Genomic DNA, 19,390 nt, shown 5'->3' on the forward strand with positions numbered 1-19,390 from the left:
CCAATGGTCTTTCATATAAATGTGTCAGGATATCCAGCTGACTTGATACACAGCTGAACTCCTGGTCTGCCCCCCAGAAACTGCTCTTCTCCATCTCAGTTATTTGAACTCCATCCTTCTGGTTGCTCAAGCTAAAAAACCTTGAGGGTCATCTTTGACTCATGTCTCTCTTATATTCCACATTCAATGTGTCAGCAAGTCTTCCTAGCTCTACCTCACAATATACCCAGAATCCCACTATTTCTCAGTGTCCCCACTCCTCCCACTCTGGCCAAGGCCGTCATGATCTGGAAATAACCTGGGAGGTCTCCTTGCTTCCACCTTTAGCCCTCGTCAGTCTGTTCTCAACAGGGCAATCAGAGACATTCTTTGAAAACTTTAATCAGGTCACATGAGTTCTCTGCTGCAAACCGCCCCCCACCCCACCCCATGGTTTCCAGATCACACCAAGTGAAAGTCAGGTTCTTATCCATGGTCTACCTGGTCTAGCCTCCCACCTCCATGTGGCCTGTTACGCACTCTGACTTCATCTCCTTCATTTTCTATTTATTCCGTCCAGCGCGGCCACACTGGCTCCTTTCAATTCTTCGGAAGCTCCTCCAGGATGTTCCTGCCCCACAGCTTTGCCCTGGCTGTTGCCTCTTCTGGAATGCTCTTCCTCAGAAATCTGCATGGCTCACTCTCTCACACTTCTCCTGTCATTTCTCAGGTCTTCTCAGCGAGGCCTTTCCCAGTCACTGTACCCCCAACCCCAGACCCTATCCCCATACTTACTATTCCTCTTCATGCTTTGTTTTTCCCTCAGCACTTATCAGTATATAACATACTTTATATTTGTACTTATCTTTGTTATTATTGTCTGTCTCCTCTACTGGAATGTAAGCTCCATGAGGCCAAGGATTATTACTTTTATGTTTGCTGCTGTATCCCCATATGCTAAAGCAATGCCAACCATGTAGTAGGAACTCAATAAATTATATTTTGGAAGCAGAATAAGTAGATAGATAGATAGATAGGTAGATAGATAGATAGATAGATAGATAGATAAGGACCTTGATAGTAGTTTGTGTGTATTAAGATACATTCTTAGGAATGTCAGCAATACTTAAAATAGGCACTTGGAATACCTATTCTATGCTGGATACTATACTTTGCACTTTCCATCTATTATTTAATTTAATCCTCACAGTGCTTTGAGAGAGGTACAGTGTTTATTTCTACTTTACAAACGAGGAAACTGAGACTCAGAGAGGTTAAGAACTTGCCCCAGGTCCCTGACGGAGCCGTGATTTAAACCCAGTTCAGTCACATTTCAGAATTTTAATCATTATGCTGTAACAGTCTGGATTATACCAACTTCAAGGTTAAAAAGCAAAACAGGAAACATAGCTCCTTCATTATGTCCTTTATGTTAGTTGCCAGGCCTTCCCCTGCATCTGCTCAAACAAATAAATAAACGAGATCTCAATGTCAAGAAGAACAAGAAAAAAAAAAAAAAAAAGACCGAGCAAATTTCCCAAGATCCTAAAAGAATCTGCCTCTTTGAGTTTTCATGACTGAAATATCACGAAGATGTGGAATGGTACTGGCTTTGGAACTTGGAGATCGAAGTGATGGGTCAGGTCAGCCTCCGAGCACCCTGTTAACCTTGGGCCAGCAAGCCCTCTGACCTCTCTGTGCCTTAGTTTCCTTGCATGTAAAAGGCGACACTTGGGGAAGTGGTCTGTGAGGTCCTTCCCACCTGATATTCTGGCCTGTGAGACTCGTGGCCTTTCTTTCATTGCTGTGGGTATAGCGTGGAGGAGTGAGGGTGGGCTATAGTACTCTGTGTAAGCCCATTTATTTACCTTCACTGCTTTAGGGAAGGACTTCTGCTCATTGGAGCCCCTGATCTCTAAGGAGAAGTGACACAGTATGATGCAGTGCCTGAGTTAATGCATCCCTCACCCTCCTCTATCCCCATCCATTCTGCTTATTAGAGTCAACACTGGGTGGCATTTAGAGGACCGGGTGCTGTTTTGGCCTTTAGTTTTTGACAACCTAAGTCTCCTTAAATCCTTTCTGGAACAAATCAAGGGATAAGGTGTAAATAACTGTAATACAGCTGAACTGTGTGACCTTCAGTAAGGTATTTACCTTCTCTGAGCTGTGTTTGCTCCTCTGAAAAATGGGAGAAAATGTTCCCCAGGCTCCTAAGTACACTGAAAGACTGTTTTACAATCCCCTTCCACCCCACCACACCCATGCCATTCTCCAATGAAATCGAAATGAAAACACTGCCAACACACAATTGCCTATCTGACCTCCCCCAATTTCTTTGTTAGTTTTAGAACAGTTAGGGTCAAAGGGTTTTTTTTTTTTTTTGATGTCTAACCCAAATTCCTCTTTCCTAAAGCAAATATGTTACAGGAAGACTGGCAAGGTTCCACTGGGGCAGTGAAACACTTTGGAAATATGGGCTTTGAAGATTAATAGAAATATGACCACGTGGCCATTTGTGAGCTTGGCAGTCTGTCCACATATGCTTCTGCGTGCCAGTGTGAGCATGTGTGCATTTGTGCCAGTGTGTGTGTGATGAAGCGTACAAGTGCATACAGGAGTGTGGGTAAACAGATCTTTGAGTCACAGGGGCCAGCCCCTCCTGGCGGGCTTTGTCGTCCTTTTGGTTGCCATGACAACAGCGAGGGCCTCTGCATCTGTAAACAAAGCTCCCTATGTGGACTGAACCAGGAAGAGGGGTCTGGAGCTAGAAGCCAAAACTGGGAGCCATCTAATCCTCCGACAGCGTGTTTCTTGTCACAGCAGACCTACCGGAACATCTTCGCCACTAGGTAAATATAGAGATACCTGTTCAGGTGCCCTGTGATCCTGAGGTAACATAACATGGGCAGGAATTTCCAATTGGAGCAAGGCTTCAGTGAACCTCACTCCTAATCCCCAACAGTTAGTCATCTCATAATAAATTCTAGCAACGTGAGTGGTCAAAGCCCCTCCCATCACCCTCTGGACCAAAAACCAATCAATCACCTTAATTTATCAATATACAGATGAGCCGCTTTGTGAATTATCTATGGCTCCTTTATAGGTTCAGAAGTTCATAAAATATAAATTAATTTTAATATTAACCTAAATATGACTTGAAAGACAACTCTGCCTCCTCCCCACCACCCGCCCCCCAGTCAAACATGATAAACACACATTGATGTTGTACCTTGTCTGAGATTATCTACATCATTCTTCCACTTTATCTAATTGTGAATAATATGGAACTGGCTATGTATGAATAGTTGATTTGTACAAGTTATGCCTCTCATGTAAACTGCTAAAAAACAAAAGCAGTCACAAATGTAAATTCACTAACTCAGGCGTAAGAAGAAAATTGTACGTAACCGTGCAGTATGGGGAGATCAGCCTCCTTCTTCGTTCTGGTAACTGAGGTTTAAAAACCCAAACCTTGCATACACATGAGACAACCAGAATAGAGGCTCAGCTGTGCTCATCTCCACGTCATCATCCTTCCATCTATGTGACAGCTGTGTTTTGAGGGGAACTGCCGGTTCTCCTGCCAGGAAAAAAAAAAAGACAGCCACAAATTATGGATAACAGAATTGGGTAAGAAATATTTGAATGAAATGCAATGGATTTTCCCCCCAGTTTTATTGAGATATAATTGACAGATAACATTGCATTAGTTTAAGTTGTATGAGTTCAATATTTGTATGTATTGTGAAATGATCACCACAGTAGGTTAACATTTGTCACCTCACGTAGTTAACATTTTTTTTCTTGTGATGAGAACTTTGAAGATCATCTCTCTCAGCAACTTCAAAATACACAGCACAATATTGTTAACTACTGTCACTATGCTATGCGTTACATCTCCAGAACTTACTTATAACTGGCAGTATGTACCTATTGACCACCTTCACCCATTTCCCCCACCCCCTAACCCCACCCCTGGCAACCACCAAAATGTTGTTTCTATGAGTTCAGTTTTTCTAAAATTCCACAAATAAGTGAGATCATACAGTACTTGGCTTTCTCTGTCTGACATATTTTACTTAGCATAATGCCTTCAAGGTTAATCCATATTGTCCCAAATGACAGGATTTCCATCTTTATTATGGCCAAATAATATTCCATTGTGTGTGTGTATGTGTGTGTGTATATATATATATATATATATATATATATACACACACATACACACACCCCACATTTTTTTATCCATTCATCTCTTGATGATTACTTAGGTTGTTTCCATGTCTTGGCTATTGTAAATAATGCTGCAGTGAACCTGGGGGTATATAATGTCTTTGAGAGAGTAATTTCAATTCCTTTGAATATATACCCAGAAGCGGGATTGCTAGACCATATCATAATTCTATTTTTAATTTTTTGAGGAACCTTCATACTGTTTTCCATAGTGGCTGCACCAATTTATATTCCCACCAACAGTGCAAAAGGGTTCCCTTTTCTCCACATTCTGACAGTTATCTCTTGTCTTTTTGACAGCTTTTCTAATACATGTGAAGTGATAGCTCACTGTGGTTTTGAATTGCATTTCCCTGATGATTAGTGATGTTGAGCACCTTTTCATGTACCTGTTGGTCTATTTGTATGTGTTCTTTGGAAAAACATCTATTTAGTTCCTCTGCCTATTTTATAATGGTATTTTTTTTTTTTTTTTTTTTTTGCTATTGAGTTGTGTGAGTTCTTTATATATTTTGGATATTAACCCCTTATCAGATATATGATTTGCAAATATTTTCTTCCTTTCCATAGGCTGCCTTTTCATTCCATAGGTTGCCATTTCATTGAATTTTTATCATTTTACAATCTCTTACAAGAATCCACTCAGGACTTCCAGACTAAAACAGATTTATTCCTCCTCTGGTTATGAGCGGGGGTGGGGGGGGGTTGTGTCTTTCTAATGGCAACACTGGCTGAAGAGGAAACTGAGACAGAGAGGTTGACTGCCCAGTTTATTAGCAGCAAAGGTCACCTGGGTACCTAGCTCTGAGAATTGACTTGGTGGTATTTATGCCACATCACATGGGGGTTTATTTTTGTTGTCCTGAGTGTCTAGATGCATCCCAGCTTGAGTTCTGTTACACCTAGGCGTGTGGAAACACTGGATGGAGCAAATGAAAAGGAGCTGACTACCCGTCCTCTTACCTTGAGCCACAGGCTAATGCCAAGTGCTCTTAGGGGACATGAACACTCTTCTAATGTAAGCCAGATTTTTCTCCTTTTGAACTTCCTGTTGCTTGATCCAAGGAGACTGGATAAATTGAGATATCCATGGGGCCACTCCTTGAGGCACCTTTCATTAAGGAGTTTGGCAGTGGTCATCTAGATGGCTAAGTAAGGGAACGGCCATATGTTTTTTTTTTGTTTTTTTTTTTTTGGTTTGTTTGTTTGTTTTAAGAGCTTCTCTTTTTTTTAAAAAAAAAAAACTTCTGGGTTTATTTATTTATGGCTGTGTTGGGTCTTCGTTTCTGTGCAAGGGCTTTCTCTAGGTGTGGCAAGCAGGGGCCACTCTTCGGGCCTCTCACTATCGCGGCCTCTCTTGTTGCGGAGCACAGGCTCCAGACGCGCAGGCTCAGTAGTTGTGGCTCACGGGCCCAGTTGCTCCGCGGCATGTGGGATCTTCCCAGACCAGGGCTCGAACCCGTGTCCCCTGCATTGGCAGGCAGATTCTCAACCACTGCGCCACCAGGGAAGCCCCCGGCCATATGTTTTATCTTTGCAAAAGCATCATCATCTGAATAACCCCAGGATAATCCTCTGTGAAGAGGAGAGAGTACTCAGGTCCTCAGGGAAGAGAGGGACCAGTGGGAGGAACATATTTCCCTTTCTTCCGTCTGGCTACATATATACTCACGAGACTGGCAGACATGTTGAATCTAAGGTTAGAATAATCACTTATTTTTGGCAGGTAATAGAGCTGAATCCTGTTTGTCCCTGTGTTCTCCAGAATGCAATATGTATATAAATAAATGGTGACTGTGATATAGACACAAAATCAAGCAGCACATCACTAGCTTGACTAATGCTACAAATTTGATACTAGGTCCTTATTAACCCAACACAGAGCAATGGATTTTTATGCTCCTCTCTCAATTAAAAAGATAGTCCTTTTAGAAAAAAACACAAAACTCTGTTTTTACGTCCTTACTTTCCTCAACCTTTGGCTGAAAAATAAATCCCTCTTGTGGATTTTAAATGTTGGCTGCTACATAACATGGAAGACAGCTCAGGCCTCGTAGAAACAGCACTTAATCTGGAATCAAAAGGCATTCACTTGAATTCTGGCTCTGCCTCCTGATAATTTGGTCATTTGGGGGAAGTAACCTTTCTGAATCTCCCAGGGTTTTTGCAAATCTAAATGAAATAATTTACATGAAAGTGATTTAGAAAATAAAAATTTTACAAAGGTGGCTTAAAAAGCTTAATATTTTATTTGTAATCTATGGAATCTACTATAATACTAGGCTGTGGATTAAACTTCATTGGTCCTTGATAGAATGAGATATGATTCAGCCTCTACCTGGCCTCATGGAACCTTCAGATTAGTCAGAGAGAAGCCATGGGCACAAACACTGTGATGGCAAGGGAGGGGGTTAAGAAGTGTCATGAAAGACACTGGTACCAGACTTTCTGCCCTAGGCTCCCAACTGAAAAACAAAACAAAGCAAAACAAAACACAGAAGGCCACGTGCTGTAGACAGTATGCTATGCTCCAATTTTTGTAAATATAAATAAATAAATAAGAGCAAAGATAAAAAAAAACAAAAAACACAGAAGGCCAAATGATAAACATAGTACGGAAGAACCCCAAACACAGCCCTTCTTCCCCCCACTGACATGCGGGAGCTGCTTAGGAAGTAGCCCCGTTGGTGCATACTCTTCTCTTTATTTCTTTTAGCCAAGAGGCTTCTTAAAAAGACCAAGCCAGATTTGTTGGGCTCTGGGCCTGTAAGACGCCAGGTGGGAGGGTGGGAGGAAATGGGGGCCTGCAGTGGCAGAGGAGAGCAGGGAAGCCAGCTGGTGAGACTGGAGCCAGGAAACTTCCAAATATACAGGGAGGTTAGGCTGCGGTGTCTTGGGCTATCCCACCGGAAATCGAGCCACGCGGTCATCCTGGGGGGGTCAGATAGAGGTGCTACACTGCATACTTCATAGACGAATGCTACAGAGATTTTAGTGGAGGCAAACAAAGACAAATAGTGGTGGCAGTGTCCAGGAGTTACCTGGCAACTGCTAAATTCCTGCTAGTTCACCTGGCTCCATTTGGGTCAGTGCAGAGATGCTGTGCCCCTTCATTTAAGCCTTTGGGAATCGGGTCAGAGCTGTCAGTGTGCTCCTCAAGTCAGCCTGGGTATCTTTAATAAAAAAATCTATTGAATAAGTACTATACGCCAGACCTAATCTAGTCCTGGAGGATGCAAAGTTGAGTAAGACAAAATGTTTTCAAAAAGGTCACATAGAGGGAGAGAGACAGTCACATGTACAACTCACCATAATAGAGGTCTGGCTGTAACATGAGCTGTGAAGAGATAGAGGGAAGGTAGAAAGGAGGCCAGAAGACTGGGGGCAAGGGAGAGGGGGAGGGGAAAGCTAAACATTAGAGGTGACATTTCAACCTGGCCTTGAAGAAGGAGTTTAACAGACTCAGGCAGGTAAGAAGGGATTCTGGGCAATGTGAATTAAACCTTGAGATCCCTCACTGCTTTTTCAGGAACTGTGGGAAGTGCGCTGTGTTTCGAGCATGGCCGTGATGGGCTGCAAGTAGGCAAGAGATAGATCGAATTGATGGGAGGTGAGGTTTGAATGAAAGGTTCAGATCCAGCCATGAAGGCCTTTGAAGGGTCTGTTAGGTGTTTAGCAGCTGGTGGAGGAGACTGTGGAGGAGGGGAGGATAGAGTAGAGAGAAGAGGGAATTTAGAAGATCTGAGGGTCGTGGTTCCTCTTAGTGGCCGGCCACTTAACTCCCCTTAGATTCAGTTTTTGGGTTTTTTTTTTTGAATTTTTGAATTTTATTTTATTTATTTTTTATATAGCAGGTTCTTATTAGTTATCTATTTTATACATATTAGTGTGTATATGTCAATCCCAACCTCCCAATTCATCCCACCACCGAGATTCAGTTTTCTGAGCTGGAAAATGGAGATGTTGGTAATAATGCAGATGCTAAAAGATTATTGTGTTCCCCTGCTCATAGCTTGCTTAAATTTTCCTTGTTCAATGTCTTGCTCAAAACATTGCCTCCTGCAAAACCCTCTTGGATTTCCCTAGAGCGTAGTTGGAAAATGAAGGCACATATATATGAAAAGATAAAGAAAGCAGCATATAAATATGCCACTGGGCCGGCCGATATGTGGGGAGCCTGGGCCCCTAGAGCAGACAGGCCTGGGTTCCAAACCTGGCTCCATCTCTTACCTGAACCTGAACAAGTTGTTTAACTTTTAAATCGAGGCTGAAAATACATGTTCTACCTTCTTCTCATTTTGGTTGTAAAGACTAAATGCACAAAATGGATGAAGGTGCTTGGAAATTAGAAAGTGCTCCACAAATGTCACTCACTGTGGTTATTATTTTCAGTTTGGAAGTGGTAAAATCCAGTGCATGTTTTAGAAAGATAACTGGAATAACTGTGAAATAGATGAAATGAAGGGAAGAGAGACAGGTGGTTGAGAGACCAAGTAGGTGCTATTGCAGTTGTCCAGGCAGGAAAGGGTGAGGTTCTGGACCAAGAGGCAGTAAGGATGAAGAGGGAGGGTGGATCCAAGTGCCATTCTGAAGATAGAACCAACAGACCAATGGCATTGATCAGGCAGGAAGGATAGAAAGAAGACAAAGAACCAAAGGTAAGAACTTTGGTAGATGGTGACGCCATGAACCAAGCTAGCTCTTTGTTACTTTCTAATTGCTGAAATCCAGAAGGGCAGGTGAAAAAAAGACGTGTCCCAGGGCTTAAGTTCTGTTACCCTGACTCTCGCTGGCCCTGCTCAACTCTTCCTTCCCCCACAGCAGCCTTGGGAGAACCCACTGAGCTTGAAACCAAGCCCAGGAGAATTTCTCCTGCCTGTGTGCCTTGTCCCCATGCCCTTAGCCTGATTGTGACCATTGTAAGGTGTCTGTGCCTGAGGAATACATCCCTGTCTTGGAAGGAGGGGCCGTATGAGACCCAAACCTGTATCCCTCTGCCTCACGGTAGACTGGCACCTCTCCTTTCCCTGCACCGGGGCTGGGGCACGGCCCTCAGCCCCTGGCTCATTTTCTCCTCCCTGGACGTGAGGGAGTAGGTGGCAGGACCCGCAGTGGGTACTAGACTCTCTTATCTTCAGGCCTCTGCTCTTTATTGCCGGGGAACACCTTGAATAAGTGGAGCAGCTTCCAGGGCAGTAGGAGAGTGCGTGAGCCGTGGCTGGGAGGCACTACGCTAGCAAGGGATGTCCTGGCTGGAAGGGTGTTTGGTGATGAGACGGGCATTGGTGCAGAGGTGGTATCTGGAGGGGCCTGTTAGCAAATGAATATTTCTTGATCCCCATTTGCTCACTCGTTGAATCTGATCATCTTCCTCTCTGCCAGGGAACCCTCATTCCTCTTCTGTCTTCTTTTTCCCATGGAGCTTTCATTTTTGTTTTGTTTTTTTTAATCCTCTTGTGCCATAGAGTGGCTCTGGTCCCCTGTGCCTGTCAGTGGGCTCTGTCTTATCTCTGACCCTCATGCTGGCTTTTTCCGTCTGTCTCATTTTCCCCTCCACACCACCCCATCTTCCTACTGTCTTTCTACTGGAGCCACGTGCCCTTCCTGTGTCCTTACCTTTCTTGTTTAATCTCGACCAGCCATCTTCAAACAGCATTTCAGCCTTTCTAGGCCTCAGTGTCGTGGTCTTCCGTGGCAGCCCGTACTGAGCGCCACAGGGTACAGACCACCAGAGGAAGCACAGCATAATGGGTAGAGTTCAGATCCCAGCAAGTTACTTGCCTCCTCTAAACCTTGATTTCCCCATCTGTTAAATAGGAATTTTAATAGTGCTTACTTCATAGGGTGATTGTGAGGATTAAATGAGTTAATGGGTATGAAAAACTTCATATGGGCTGGCACTTAATCATCAGTCAATGTACATTAGTCACTGTTGTTATTAAGAGCAGAAAGGGTAGCTGGGCCCCTCAGAGGGTGAAGGGCTTCCGTTGTAGCCGGAGAGACATAACATAGCATTCTGGAACCTAGCTGGTCACATTACTAAGTCAATACCTTTCCAAATAGAGTAAGCAGAGAGCATGAGTGCTGACTGGAATGAAACTGATCTGCGAAGGCTTCCTGCAGGAGGCTGAAAGAAGTGCATTTCTGTGCAACATTTTAAGGAGATCCCCGTTGCAGCCTGGGACAAAGGAAATGGGGTATACACAGTGCCTGTTCAAACACTCTCTCTCTCCTGCTTGTTTCACCCTTTCTTTTAGTCATGGCACTGCCCAAACCTAGTGAATCTTATCTGCCTTGTCCACAGGGAATTTGCCAAAGAGAGAGAGAGAGTGGAGAACCGGAGAGCTTTCATGAAACTGCGGCGCCAGCAGCAGATCGAGCGTGAGCTGAATGGGTACCGCGCCTGGATAGACAAAGCAGGTAAGGCCTGGGGGCCGGAGGAGGTCGGTGATGGGCTGCCCAGACATCAGGGACCTGCCCCAGTTCCCACTCCCAATACTTCCATTCAAAGGGGCAGCCTAGACCAGAGCAGAGAGAAGCTCGAGATGACTTGTTGGCTTTTTGGATTCCCCGCTGGTCCCTTTTTCTCCCTCTGGAGTCTGTCCCCGTCTTCAGCCAAACACCTTTCACGAGGCAGGCATTTTAGCAAGGTGAACTGAGTAAAAGGCAACATAACCCAATGCTAGAGCTGAGTTTGGGCTGATGACATTCTATACTACTACTGTTACTACTACTACTAACAGTCTGTTCATTCCACAAATATTTATTGAGAGCTTACTTTGTGCCAAGTCCTGTTCTAGGCACTTAGGATAAAGCAATGAGCCAGAGCTCTACTCTTTTTTTTTTTTTGACCATACCACGCGGCTTTCAGGATCTTAGTTCCCCAACCGGGGATTGAACCCGGACCCCCCCCCCCCGCCCCCGCAGTGAAAGCGCTGAGTCCTAACCACTGGACTGCCGGAGAATTCCCCCAGAGGTCTGCTCTTGTGGAGCTCATTACCCTGTAGCTGGAGAAGGCAGCGATGAACAAAATAATAACTTTTGATAAGGTGTTAAGTACAGTGAAAGCAGATCAAGGTAGGGTTAGGGGTTTAGGGTAGGTTGCAGTCTTAAATAGAGGGTCAGGGTAGACCTGTGTGAGGAGAGATTCGAAAGAGATGAGGGCTGGAGCCATGGGGAGCTCTGAGGGAAGAATATCCCAGTGCCCAGGCTCTAATGTGGGAGGGGCCAGGAGCCTTCCAGGAATAGCAGGAGGTGTGAGCAGGGGAAGGTGTCAGGAGTAAGGATGAGGGCAGCTGTGGTGGGAGCAGAGGCAGTAGATTGTGTATGACCTTTACGGGCCATTGTAAAGTTTGGGGCTTTCCGGTGAGTAAGGCAAGAACCACAGGAGGGTCTTGAGCAGAGAAGGGACATGCTCTGTTTGAGATTTTGAAGGAGACTTGGTTGCTGCACTGAGAACAGACAGTAGGAAGACAAGGCCAGAAGCAGGGAGACTGATTGTGAGGCTACTGCAGTGAGGCAGCTAATAGATGATGGTGAGAACTGGCTTTCCCTGCTCCCTGCACTGTCGCCGGCTCCTCACTCCAGTGGCTCAGCCTCGGGAAAAATTCTTGCCCAGCCCTGAGGATAGGTCCAGATTTATCCCGATTTCATTAACCCACGGAGCCCCCAGAGGCAAGTTTGACTGTGGCTCTGCTGCTTATGAGGGGCATCGATCACCCCCCCATCTGTCAGTAAAAAGGATGTATTTGATTTCCTTATTATTTTAAAGGTTGCGTTGCATTGGTGTTGTATATCTTCCTGAGCAAAAGAGTAAAATTTTTTTTTATAAAAAAAGAAATACACATGATAGTCAGCATCTTTGCTCTATTCCTGGTAGAAAGCAGAGAACAAAGAGGTCTCTCAGGAAAAATTTGGAATAGGATTGGATACTTAGATGCCTGACCCTTATTCTTTAAGCTTTGGAATGATGCTATGACTCTTATTCAGATCACAGCACACAAAAGCTCTCTCAGTTCGGGAGTCAACTCTTGATTATCTTTCAGGGGTGAGAGGGCATGTGTGATGGAAAGTGCCATGTCAAACCCAGATAAAAGCCACCTCTCATTTGGGACTATCTGCATTCCTTTGCTGCTTCTGGAAGCAAGAGCCATGGGAGTGGTGACTGTACTTCCATTTTGCCCTTTCTCCTCTGAGGCTCTTGTGTGGAGGTGAATGTGAATCTCCCCTCCCTCTTCCCGGAACAGTATCTCAGCAGATTTGCCTGCAGGCCAGGCCGGCAGCTTGAAGTTCCCAACTGCCCTTGGCTTCCTGGGCAGGGGAACCATCTGACAGACCACCCTAGCGAGCAGGCTGGCAACGGAGCTGGAAGACAACCCTCCCTGCCCTTCCCACGGCCCTGCTCAGGGTCAGGCAGCCCCGGATGCTGCTCTTTGCGGCTCTGCTTTTCAATCGCATGCAGAATCCCAAGGCACCACTTTCTTCCAGTTGGCAAAGCCAGCAATCTTCTCCTTCTAAGAAAAAAAGACTCACTGCGACGTCAAATTGTGCTTCCTGGCCCTTCCCTTTACAAGTGGAGCATGAGTGATTCAGAGACATATGGGTTACATTTGCCTGGAAAGACATGCTCAAGTTCGAAAGCGAACTTGGCAAAAGGCATGGGGGTGGGGGATGGGAGGGCCGTTCCAGCCCATCCAGAGCCCTGGAGCGCTTCCCAGAGGTACTCGGCAGCACCTTACACCCTCCGTCTGCCTTGGGGGTCCTCAGATCTGCTGATCCCAAAGCCCCGACACTGAACAGAGCTAAAAAGACTCTCTGGCTGAGGTCATTCTTGTTGCTATGAGGTATTTTAACAAGTACCTAATTTTAAAAGGATGCCATCCAAAAGCAAGTACTATTAATGACCTTAAAACCCTCTTTGTCCTCATCAAGGAGCATCCCACCAATAACATTTAACCTGTTAACTTAGTTTTGCCAGAGGGCTGTACTTAAAAAAGAAAGCTAAATGTTATGACTTTATAATGGCCATCCTGCATGGTACCCTCCGAGCCTCAAAACGTTCCCCTCCCTGGGAAATACATTATATACTCTCAGTCTTATATGCAGGTGGAATTATGGTAATAACTTTACCCCCTTATGCCTGTCCTTTTACTTGTTAGAAGTGCTTAAATTAAAGCATTGCTTCATAGACCCTGCTGCAAGCTTTTCCCCAGCAGCTGGGATCTTAGGGAATGATTGCTGGGGCCTCCAGCTCCCTCGCCTGTGGCTGAGACAGGGGCGGGGATCAGAACTCATCCACGCCGCTCCCAATAGTTGGGCTCAGAATCCCAGCAAACATGGGACGGAAGGGCTGCTTTGTTGATAAGTGTGGAGGGATGTCAGTGAGGCACGTTCTAATAAGTCTCAGCAGAAAATAGTATCCTGCCCATGATGACACCGCTGTGGAGTAGAGGCTGCTCCCGGGGAGGCCAAGAGGGGCATCCAGGGGACTAAGTGGTTGTTTTCCAAATGCCAACGACCAAATACATCGTCCCAATGCCAACCAGGCCTTCCACTCCCTGACACCAGTTGAGGCGTCCAACAATTCAATTCAATTCTGACGCGAAGTTAGTGCAGACGCCACAGGTGAAAGGCTCGATCCCACAAGCCTGCCTCTACTTTACACACCGGCCACAGTGGGGTCCCCAGGTGACCTGCGCCTCTTCCTGGCTGACTAAAACTTCAGAGGGCTCCGGATTTGATAATTAGTTAGAATGACGTACAGAACTCAGGAAAAACTACCACCAGTTTATTATGAAGGATACAAGTCAGTAACAGCCAAATGGAAGGGATACACAGGGTAAGGTATGAGGGTGGGGTTTGAGGGGGCGTGCAGATCCTACGTGCCCTCTCCAGGCACATAACCCTCCCAGTACCCTGATGTGCTCACCAACCCATAAGTAACCCGGGCCCCGTCGTGTAGGGTTTTTAATGGAGGTTTTATGTAGACATGATTGATTAAATCATTGACCACTGGTGATTGAATAGTCTCAAGACCCTCTCCCCTCCTGCGAGGTGGGAGGGGGATGAGACTGAAAGTTACAACCTTCTAATCATGTGGTTGGTTTTTTGGGGAGACCAGCCCCCATCCTTACACTAACTAGGCCTCTCCTACAGTGAGTCATCTCATTAGCGTACAGAAGACAGTAAATTCCAAGGGTTTTGGAAGCTCTGTGCCAGGAAGGTGGACAGAAACAAAATATTTATATTTTATTATATCACAGGGACAAATTCATAATGGTCCCAAGCCTCTTCAGCTCAAGCTCTGCTCAACTAGGCAGGATGGAAGTGGTGGCGGGGAGAGGAAGCAAGCCCGTAAGCCCTGCTCCTCTCTTTGAGGTGGCCGTGAGCGTCTTCCTCTGCCCCTTCCTTAAAGAAGTAGGCTAGAACCCAAAACATGGTCTCACCTTCAGAATGAAAGGGTAGGTGTTATGACCTAGGGGCTGGAGACAAGCAAAACTAAGGGAGCGCCTGCTGCTAGAAAAGGTTTAAGGAACCTGGATAAAAGAAAAAACAGAAATGGAAATTTGTCATTCTTATCAATTTAGGGGATTTTAGTTAAAAAAGATCAGCTTTCACTCTCAGGGCTATTCTCCTAAACAGTGTGTCAGAGACAGAGCTGAATCTTACCGCTCACCCCCCAACACCCCCTCACTGAAGACCTTCCTTTCTGTTCTGACGTTCGGGTGTTCCCTTCATGACCCTTGATGTTTTGCTGATGCTGATGCCTGCGACCAGCTCTGAACTCTTTGCTCTCTCTCTCTGTTGCCCTGGAACCAGAGCCGTTCCTGAGGGATTTTCATTTTGCAAAATAATTTGGCATTTACCGATAATTTACTAAACCATTTGTTTCCATATAGAGGAAGTCATGCTCGCTGAAGAAAATAAAAATGCTGGAACGTCAGCCTTAGAAGGTAAGGAAGTGCTCCAAGGCCTCATTCCTTTCGCATTTGCCCCCTCTTCTGCAGAGGCAATCTCTCTTGATCAAAAGAAGAGAAAGAAATGAAAGAGGGGTGCTCTGGGATTTGAAACGCAAGTCTCTCTGTCATAAAATCCCTCATGCTTTAAAACGAAGGGAATTGAGTCATGGATTTAAATGCTTTTTAAAGTGATGAAAATGAAATCCAAGAGTTGCTTTGTTCCAGGGCGTGTGATTGATACGGGCAATGAAAAAGCCATCATACCACCAATGGCACAGAAAGGGATCTTCTTTGACAATTTGTGGGGATCATCTTGGGACCACTTTCATTGGCAGGAAGTGACATTTGTTTGTGAAGAACCAGAACAAATAGATACGGAGTGCCTGTTACCTACTGCATTTAGATAAGCTCTAGCAAGGATTCGGGAGCCTTGTCCCATGGGATTCAAGAGCCTCGTGTGTCAGAGGTGCTGCTGAGCATGGGAGCCATGTTTCCGTAGACATCTGTGACTTCACTAACCCCGGCTCGGGTATTTAAAGGCAGGCGCCTGTGTCAGAGGGGCCTCTTGCCCACAGTCCTCAGTTCTGACCAGACTGATCCGGTTGTTCTTGTGTCCTCTCCCTGGCCTCCGCCTTTCCTGGTGTAGTGCTCCGAAGGGCAACCATCAAAAGGAGCCGGACGGAGGCCATGACGCGGGACTCCAGCGACGAGCGCTGTGTCGACATCTCCTCTGTGGGTGAGTGGAGGCCGTCAGATCTCCTTTCACTGGTCTGAACCTCCTCTGAAAGGGAACATCCTGTCTTTGGAGAAACACCACCAGGAGGAAGGGAGGCCAAAGAATCCAGAACTTTGGGATGTAATTAGGAAAAGGCGTTGGAGTCTAATCTAGTTGACAATGACTTACAGAAAAAGATGGACCAGGGGATACTGTTTATGTGAAACATGGGGCTTAGGGCCAAGAATCCAACCCAGATTCTTCAAGTGTGGCAGATGTATCCCATCGGCATATATATCCTATCTCTCCTGGATGTGATAATGAGAACCCACTTTGGGAAATTGTTCAGAGGATCCTGAGGACACCCATTTGAGAACCTGCAATCATTTGCGTAATCATAGTAGCATCTACCTACTTCCATCGCCTGCTTCCATGTGATACTTAAACAAATTCCTACTGACAACCCTTTAACACGACTGGTGTTCAATCTCAGGTTCCCTTAGGGATTCTGGCTGATGGCAGATGTTTTCCTCCCCAGATAAAAGGGAAGGGTCTGACTTCATCCTCAAAAGCAGAAGAGGCGTACAGAGCTCATCGCTGCTTTAGGCTTCCAGTGGCAGAAAAATCACAAATGCGGCAGGATGATTCCAGTGCCTGAAGCATATTTAAAAAGAAAAGCCAGAGAGAAGCCCAATCTGTTACAGACATAAACACGATCCTGTTAGGATTCAAGATACCGGCTGGATGCCTGGTGTCCTGCCTGGGGAATCTTTCCGTTTCCTAGGACTGAGGGTGCCCAGAGGAAAAGCAGGGTTCCCTGCTGTGCTGTGGAAACTCTTAGCTCATGACGCGTGGCAGTACCCTAGCCCTGGGACCAAAGCTGCCCACCTTGCCCTGCGAATACCTGCTTGCCATGGAGGGTGATCTCTTTTGCAGCCTCATTCTTCCTCCTTACTTTTCCCCACTTAGGCACACCCCTCGCCCGAGCCAGCATCAAGAGCACAAAGGTGGATGGGGCCTCCTATTTCCGGCACAAGGAGCGGCTTCTGCGTATCTCTATCCGCCACATGGTTAAATCCCAGGTGTTTTACTGGATTGTGCTGAGCCTTGTGGCTCTCAACACCGCCTGTGTGGCCATCGTCCATCACAACCAGCCCCAGTGGCTCACCCACCTCCTCTGTAAGTGAATGGTGACTACTGGCTTTCACGGCAGCAGCTCGATTGGGGTGTGAATGTCAAGAGAGCAAGGTGTCAGGTGGGCCTGGCAGTGGTCCTGCCCACCCAGAGTTCTGCCTCTCCACCACATTGTGACCGAGGCCAGAGCTGTCCTCAAGGGGTCGGGGTTATCACATGACCATTCCTAGCTGTCATTCATTATTGAATCAGAGCAACAAATCTTTGCTGATGAGTCAACAAGATGGTGTTACCCCTTGGGTAGTTTAAGGCCAGCTTAGTGCCTTAAGTAGGCTCAGTGATGTAGGGAGTCTTCGTCACCAAGGTCCTAGGGAAGAAGTTCCTAGGGAAATGGATACCTTCAATAGACCAGAAAGGAAACGTATAGGTCAGCTCTGGGTAAGGCTGTCCCTGGGTGCGAGTGAGGCTCCCAGAGGCTGTCACTGCTGGGAGTGTGGAGAGCGAATCCAGCTCTTTCATCAAAGCCATGCTTAAGCCCTTTCTCTCTCTCCTGAGAGCCATCTACCATTTAAAGGGCAGTGACAAAGCCACCTGTCAAGAGAGCAAAGCTGACCTGTGGAGTGTGCCTGGGACTCATTCTGGGTCTGAGCGTTTTCAGACATCATTAAGTTCTGCCTGGCACTGAGCTGGCATGGTCACTGAAAGTCCCGCTTGTGTAGGTCCTGCTGCTGTTGAGGGTTCCTCTGTAGGTGGGGGGATTGGGCCGGGGAGGACAGAAGCCCGTGCCGTCCATGGAACCAACGCTTCTGCCTTTAATGCTTTCAGACTATGCAGAATTTTTGTTTCTGGGACTCTTCCTCCTGGAAATGTCCCTGAAGATGTACGGCATGGGGCCTCGCCTTTATTTTCACTCTTCGTTCAACTGCTTTGATTTTGGGGTAAGTGCTCTGGAGCCCGCCCATCCTTCTGCCAGGTATTGCTATGCCATGGTTTGAGATAAGCAGCTTGCTCCGGGGCTGGCGTGAAACACTGAAATCAGAATTTATAAAAGGGGAATAGATAGGATTAGCAAAAGGGAGGTCAGGAGTGAGTGAATCCTTGCTGTACTAGGGTTTGTTTGGGTTTTTTAAATGCTCTTTTATTTTTAATGTTTTTACTGAATGGTAACACACATACCGTAGAGTAAACACTTCAGTAAATTTTACAAAGCTACCCATAGCCAACGTTTTGAACCACTTATTATCTTGGGGGAAGCCTCGGGGAGAAGGACAAAAGACTTGATTCCAGAAGGTGGTTCAATCAAAAATGAGAAACTTACATATTTATTTTTTTGAGTTCAGTTTAAAATTGGGAAATTTATCTGGGCATACCCTTAAACATTCATACACACATGCACACACACGCTCGTGTATTAGCAAGTCCCCACATAGACTACTTCACCCGGTGTCCACTTTCCTAAATAATATTGATATATAAATGTGTGCGTTACTAACAGTCTCCAAGGTGCTTTCACATACATTTTTGTCCTCCACTGCTTGCAGGGGTCCGACGTCCACGATGTTAGGTGTTGGGAGTTAGGCTGCCCGTTTACACATGAGTAAATAGGAGACCTCGTGTGCAAGTTCACACAGCCAGTTAGCAGCAGAAGTAGGTTGCAAAACTTTGGGTTCCTGAACCACCTCTCTTTCTGCCAAACCTACTTCTTTTTCTGCCAAATCTCCAGTTAGGTGCTAACGACTCTGAGCCCTTGCCAATCTGCATTTTAACTTGGAACATATGCTGCTGGGTACAGGCAATTTTCAGGCATAATAACTAGTGAAAGGCCATTTTCACCTTAGCTCCCTTATGCACATACTTTTCAGCATTGCCGTGAGAATTAATTTTTGTTCTTTCTCCTAGTGCAGTGTGTGGAATATAGAAGACTTTCAATAAACGTATAATTAAAGCGTAAAACAAATTGGATGGTTAATTTGACATTGCTGTTTCTATAGCAGTCAGATTCTATGCCACCAAGTAGTACCATCACGTTGGGGTATGGGGTCCTGAGTGACTGAAAGATATTTCATGTACAGGTGACTGAAACATTCTTGTTAGCACTGAATTCTAGGACAATGAGAGAGCGTGGATCTTCTCAGAGGTTTTTATGTTGGAATGCAACCTGTATTAATTTAAACTTGTTTTCTCATTTGAGGACCACTCTTTTGTCTGTTCAAGGTGTTATAAGAACAGTATGGCTGTCAGATGTGTGCAGAAGTGGTGAATGACTACTGCAGTTTTCACAAAGGACAGAACAGCAGTCAGTAAAGCAATCTATAGTATGAAGGAGGAAATTTAGCAAGGGGAGTGGGGAGCAGTGGGGAGAGAGGTG

General features: G+C 45.7%; 1 protein-coding gene across 1 annotated transcript in view; it reads left to right on the forward strand.

The window, feature by feature from the left end:
* The window catches only part of CACNA1E (calcium voltage-gated channel subunit alpha1 E), a 376,346-nt gene that overhangs the window by 277,654 nt on the left and 79,302 nt on the right, over positions 1–19,390 (forward strand). Inside the window, exons 9-13 of the mRNA XM_028168021.2 lie at positions 10,520–10,635; positions 15,114–15,167; positions 15,820–15,909; positions 16,858–17,067; positions 17,848–17,960. Coding sequence (XP_028023822.2) covers positions 10,520–10,635; positions 15,114–15,167; positions 15,820–15,909; positions 16,858–17,067; positions 17,848–17,960 — 583 coding nt within the window. The remainder of the gene's footprint in view (positions 1–10,519; positions 10,636–15,113; positions 15,168–15,819; positions 15,910–16,857; positions 17,068–17,847; positions 17,961–19,390) is intronic.

This window comes from Balaenoptera acutorostrata, chromosome 1 (genome assembly GCF_949987535.1).
Source record: "Balaenoptera acutorostrata chromosome 1, mBalAcu1.1, whole genome shotgun sequence".
NCBI classification, from domain to species: domain Eukaryota; kingdom Metazoa; phylum Chordata; class Mammalia; order Artiodactyla; family Balaenopteridae; genus Balaenoptera; species Balaenoptera acutorostrata.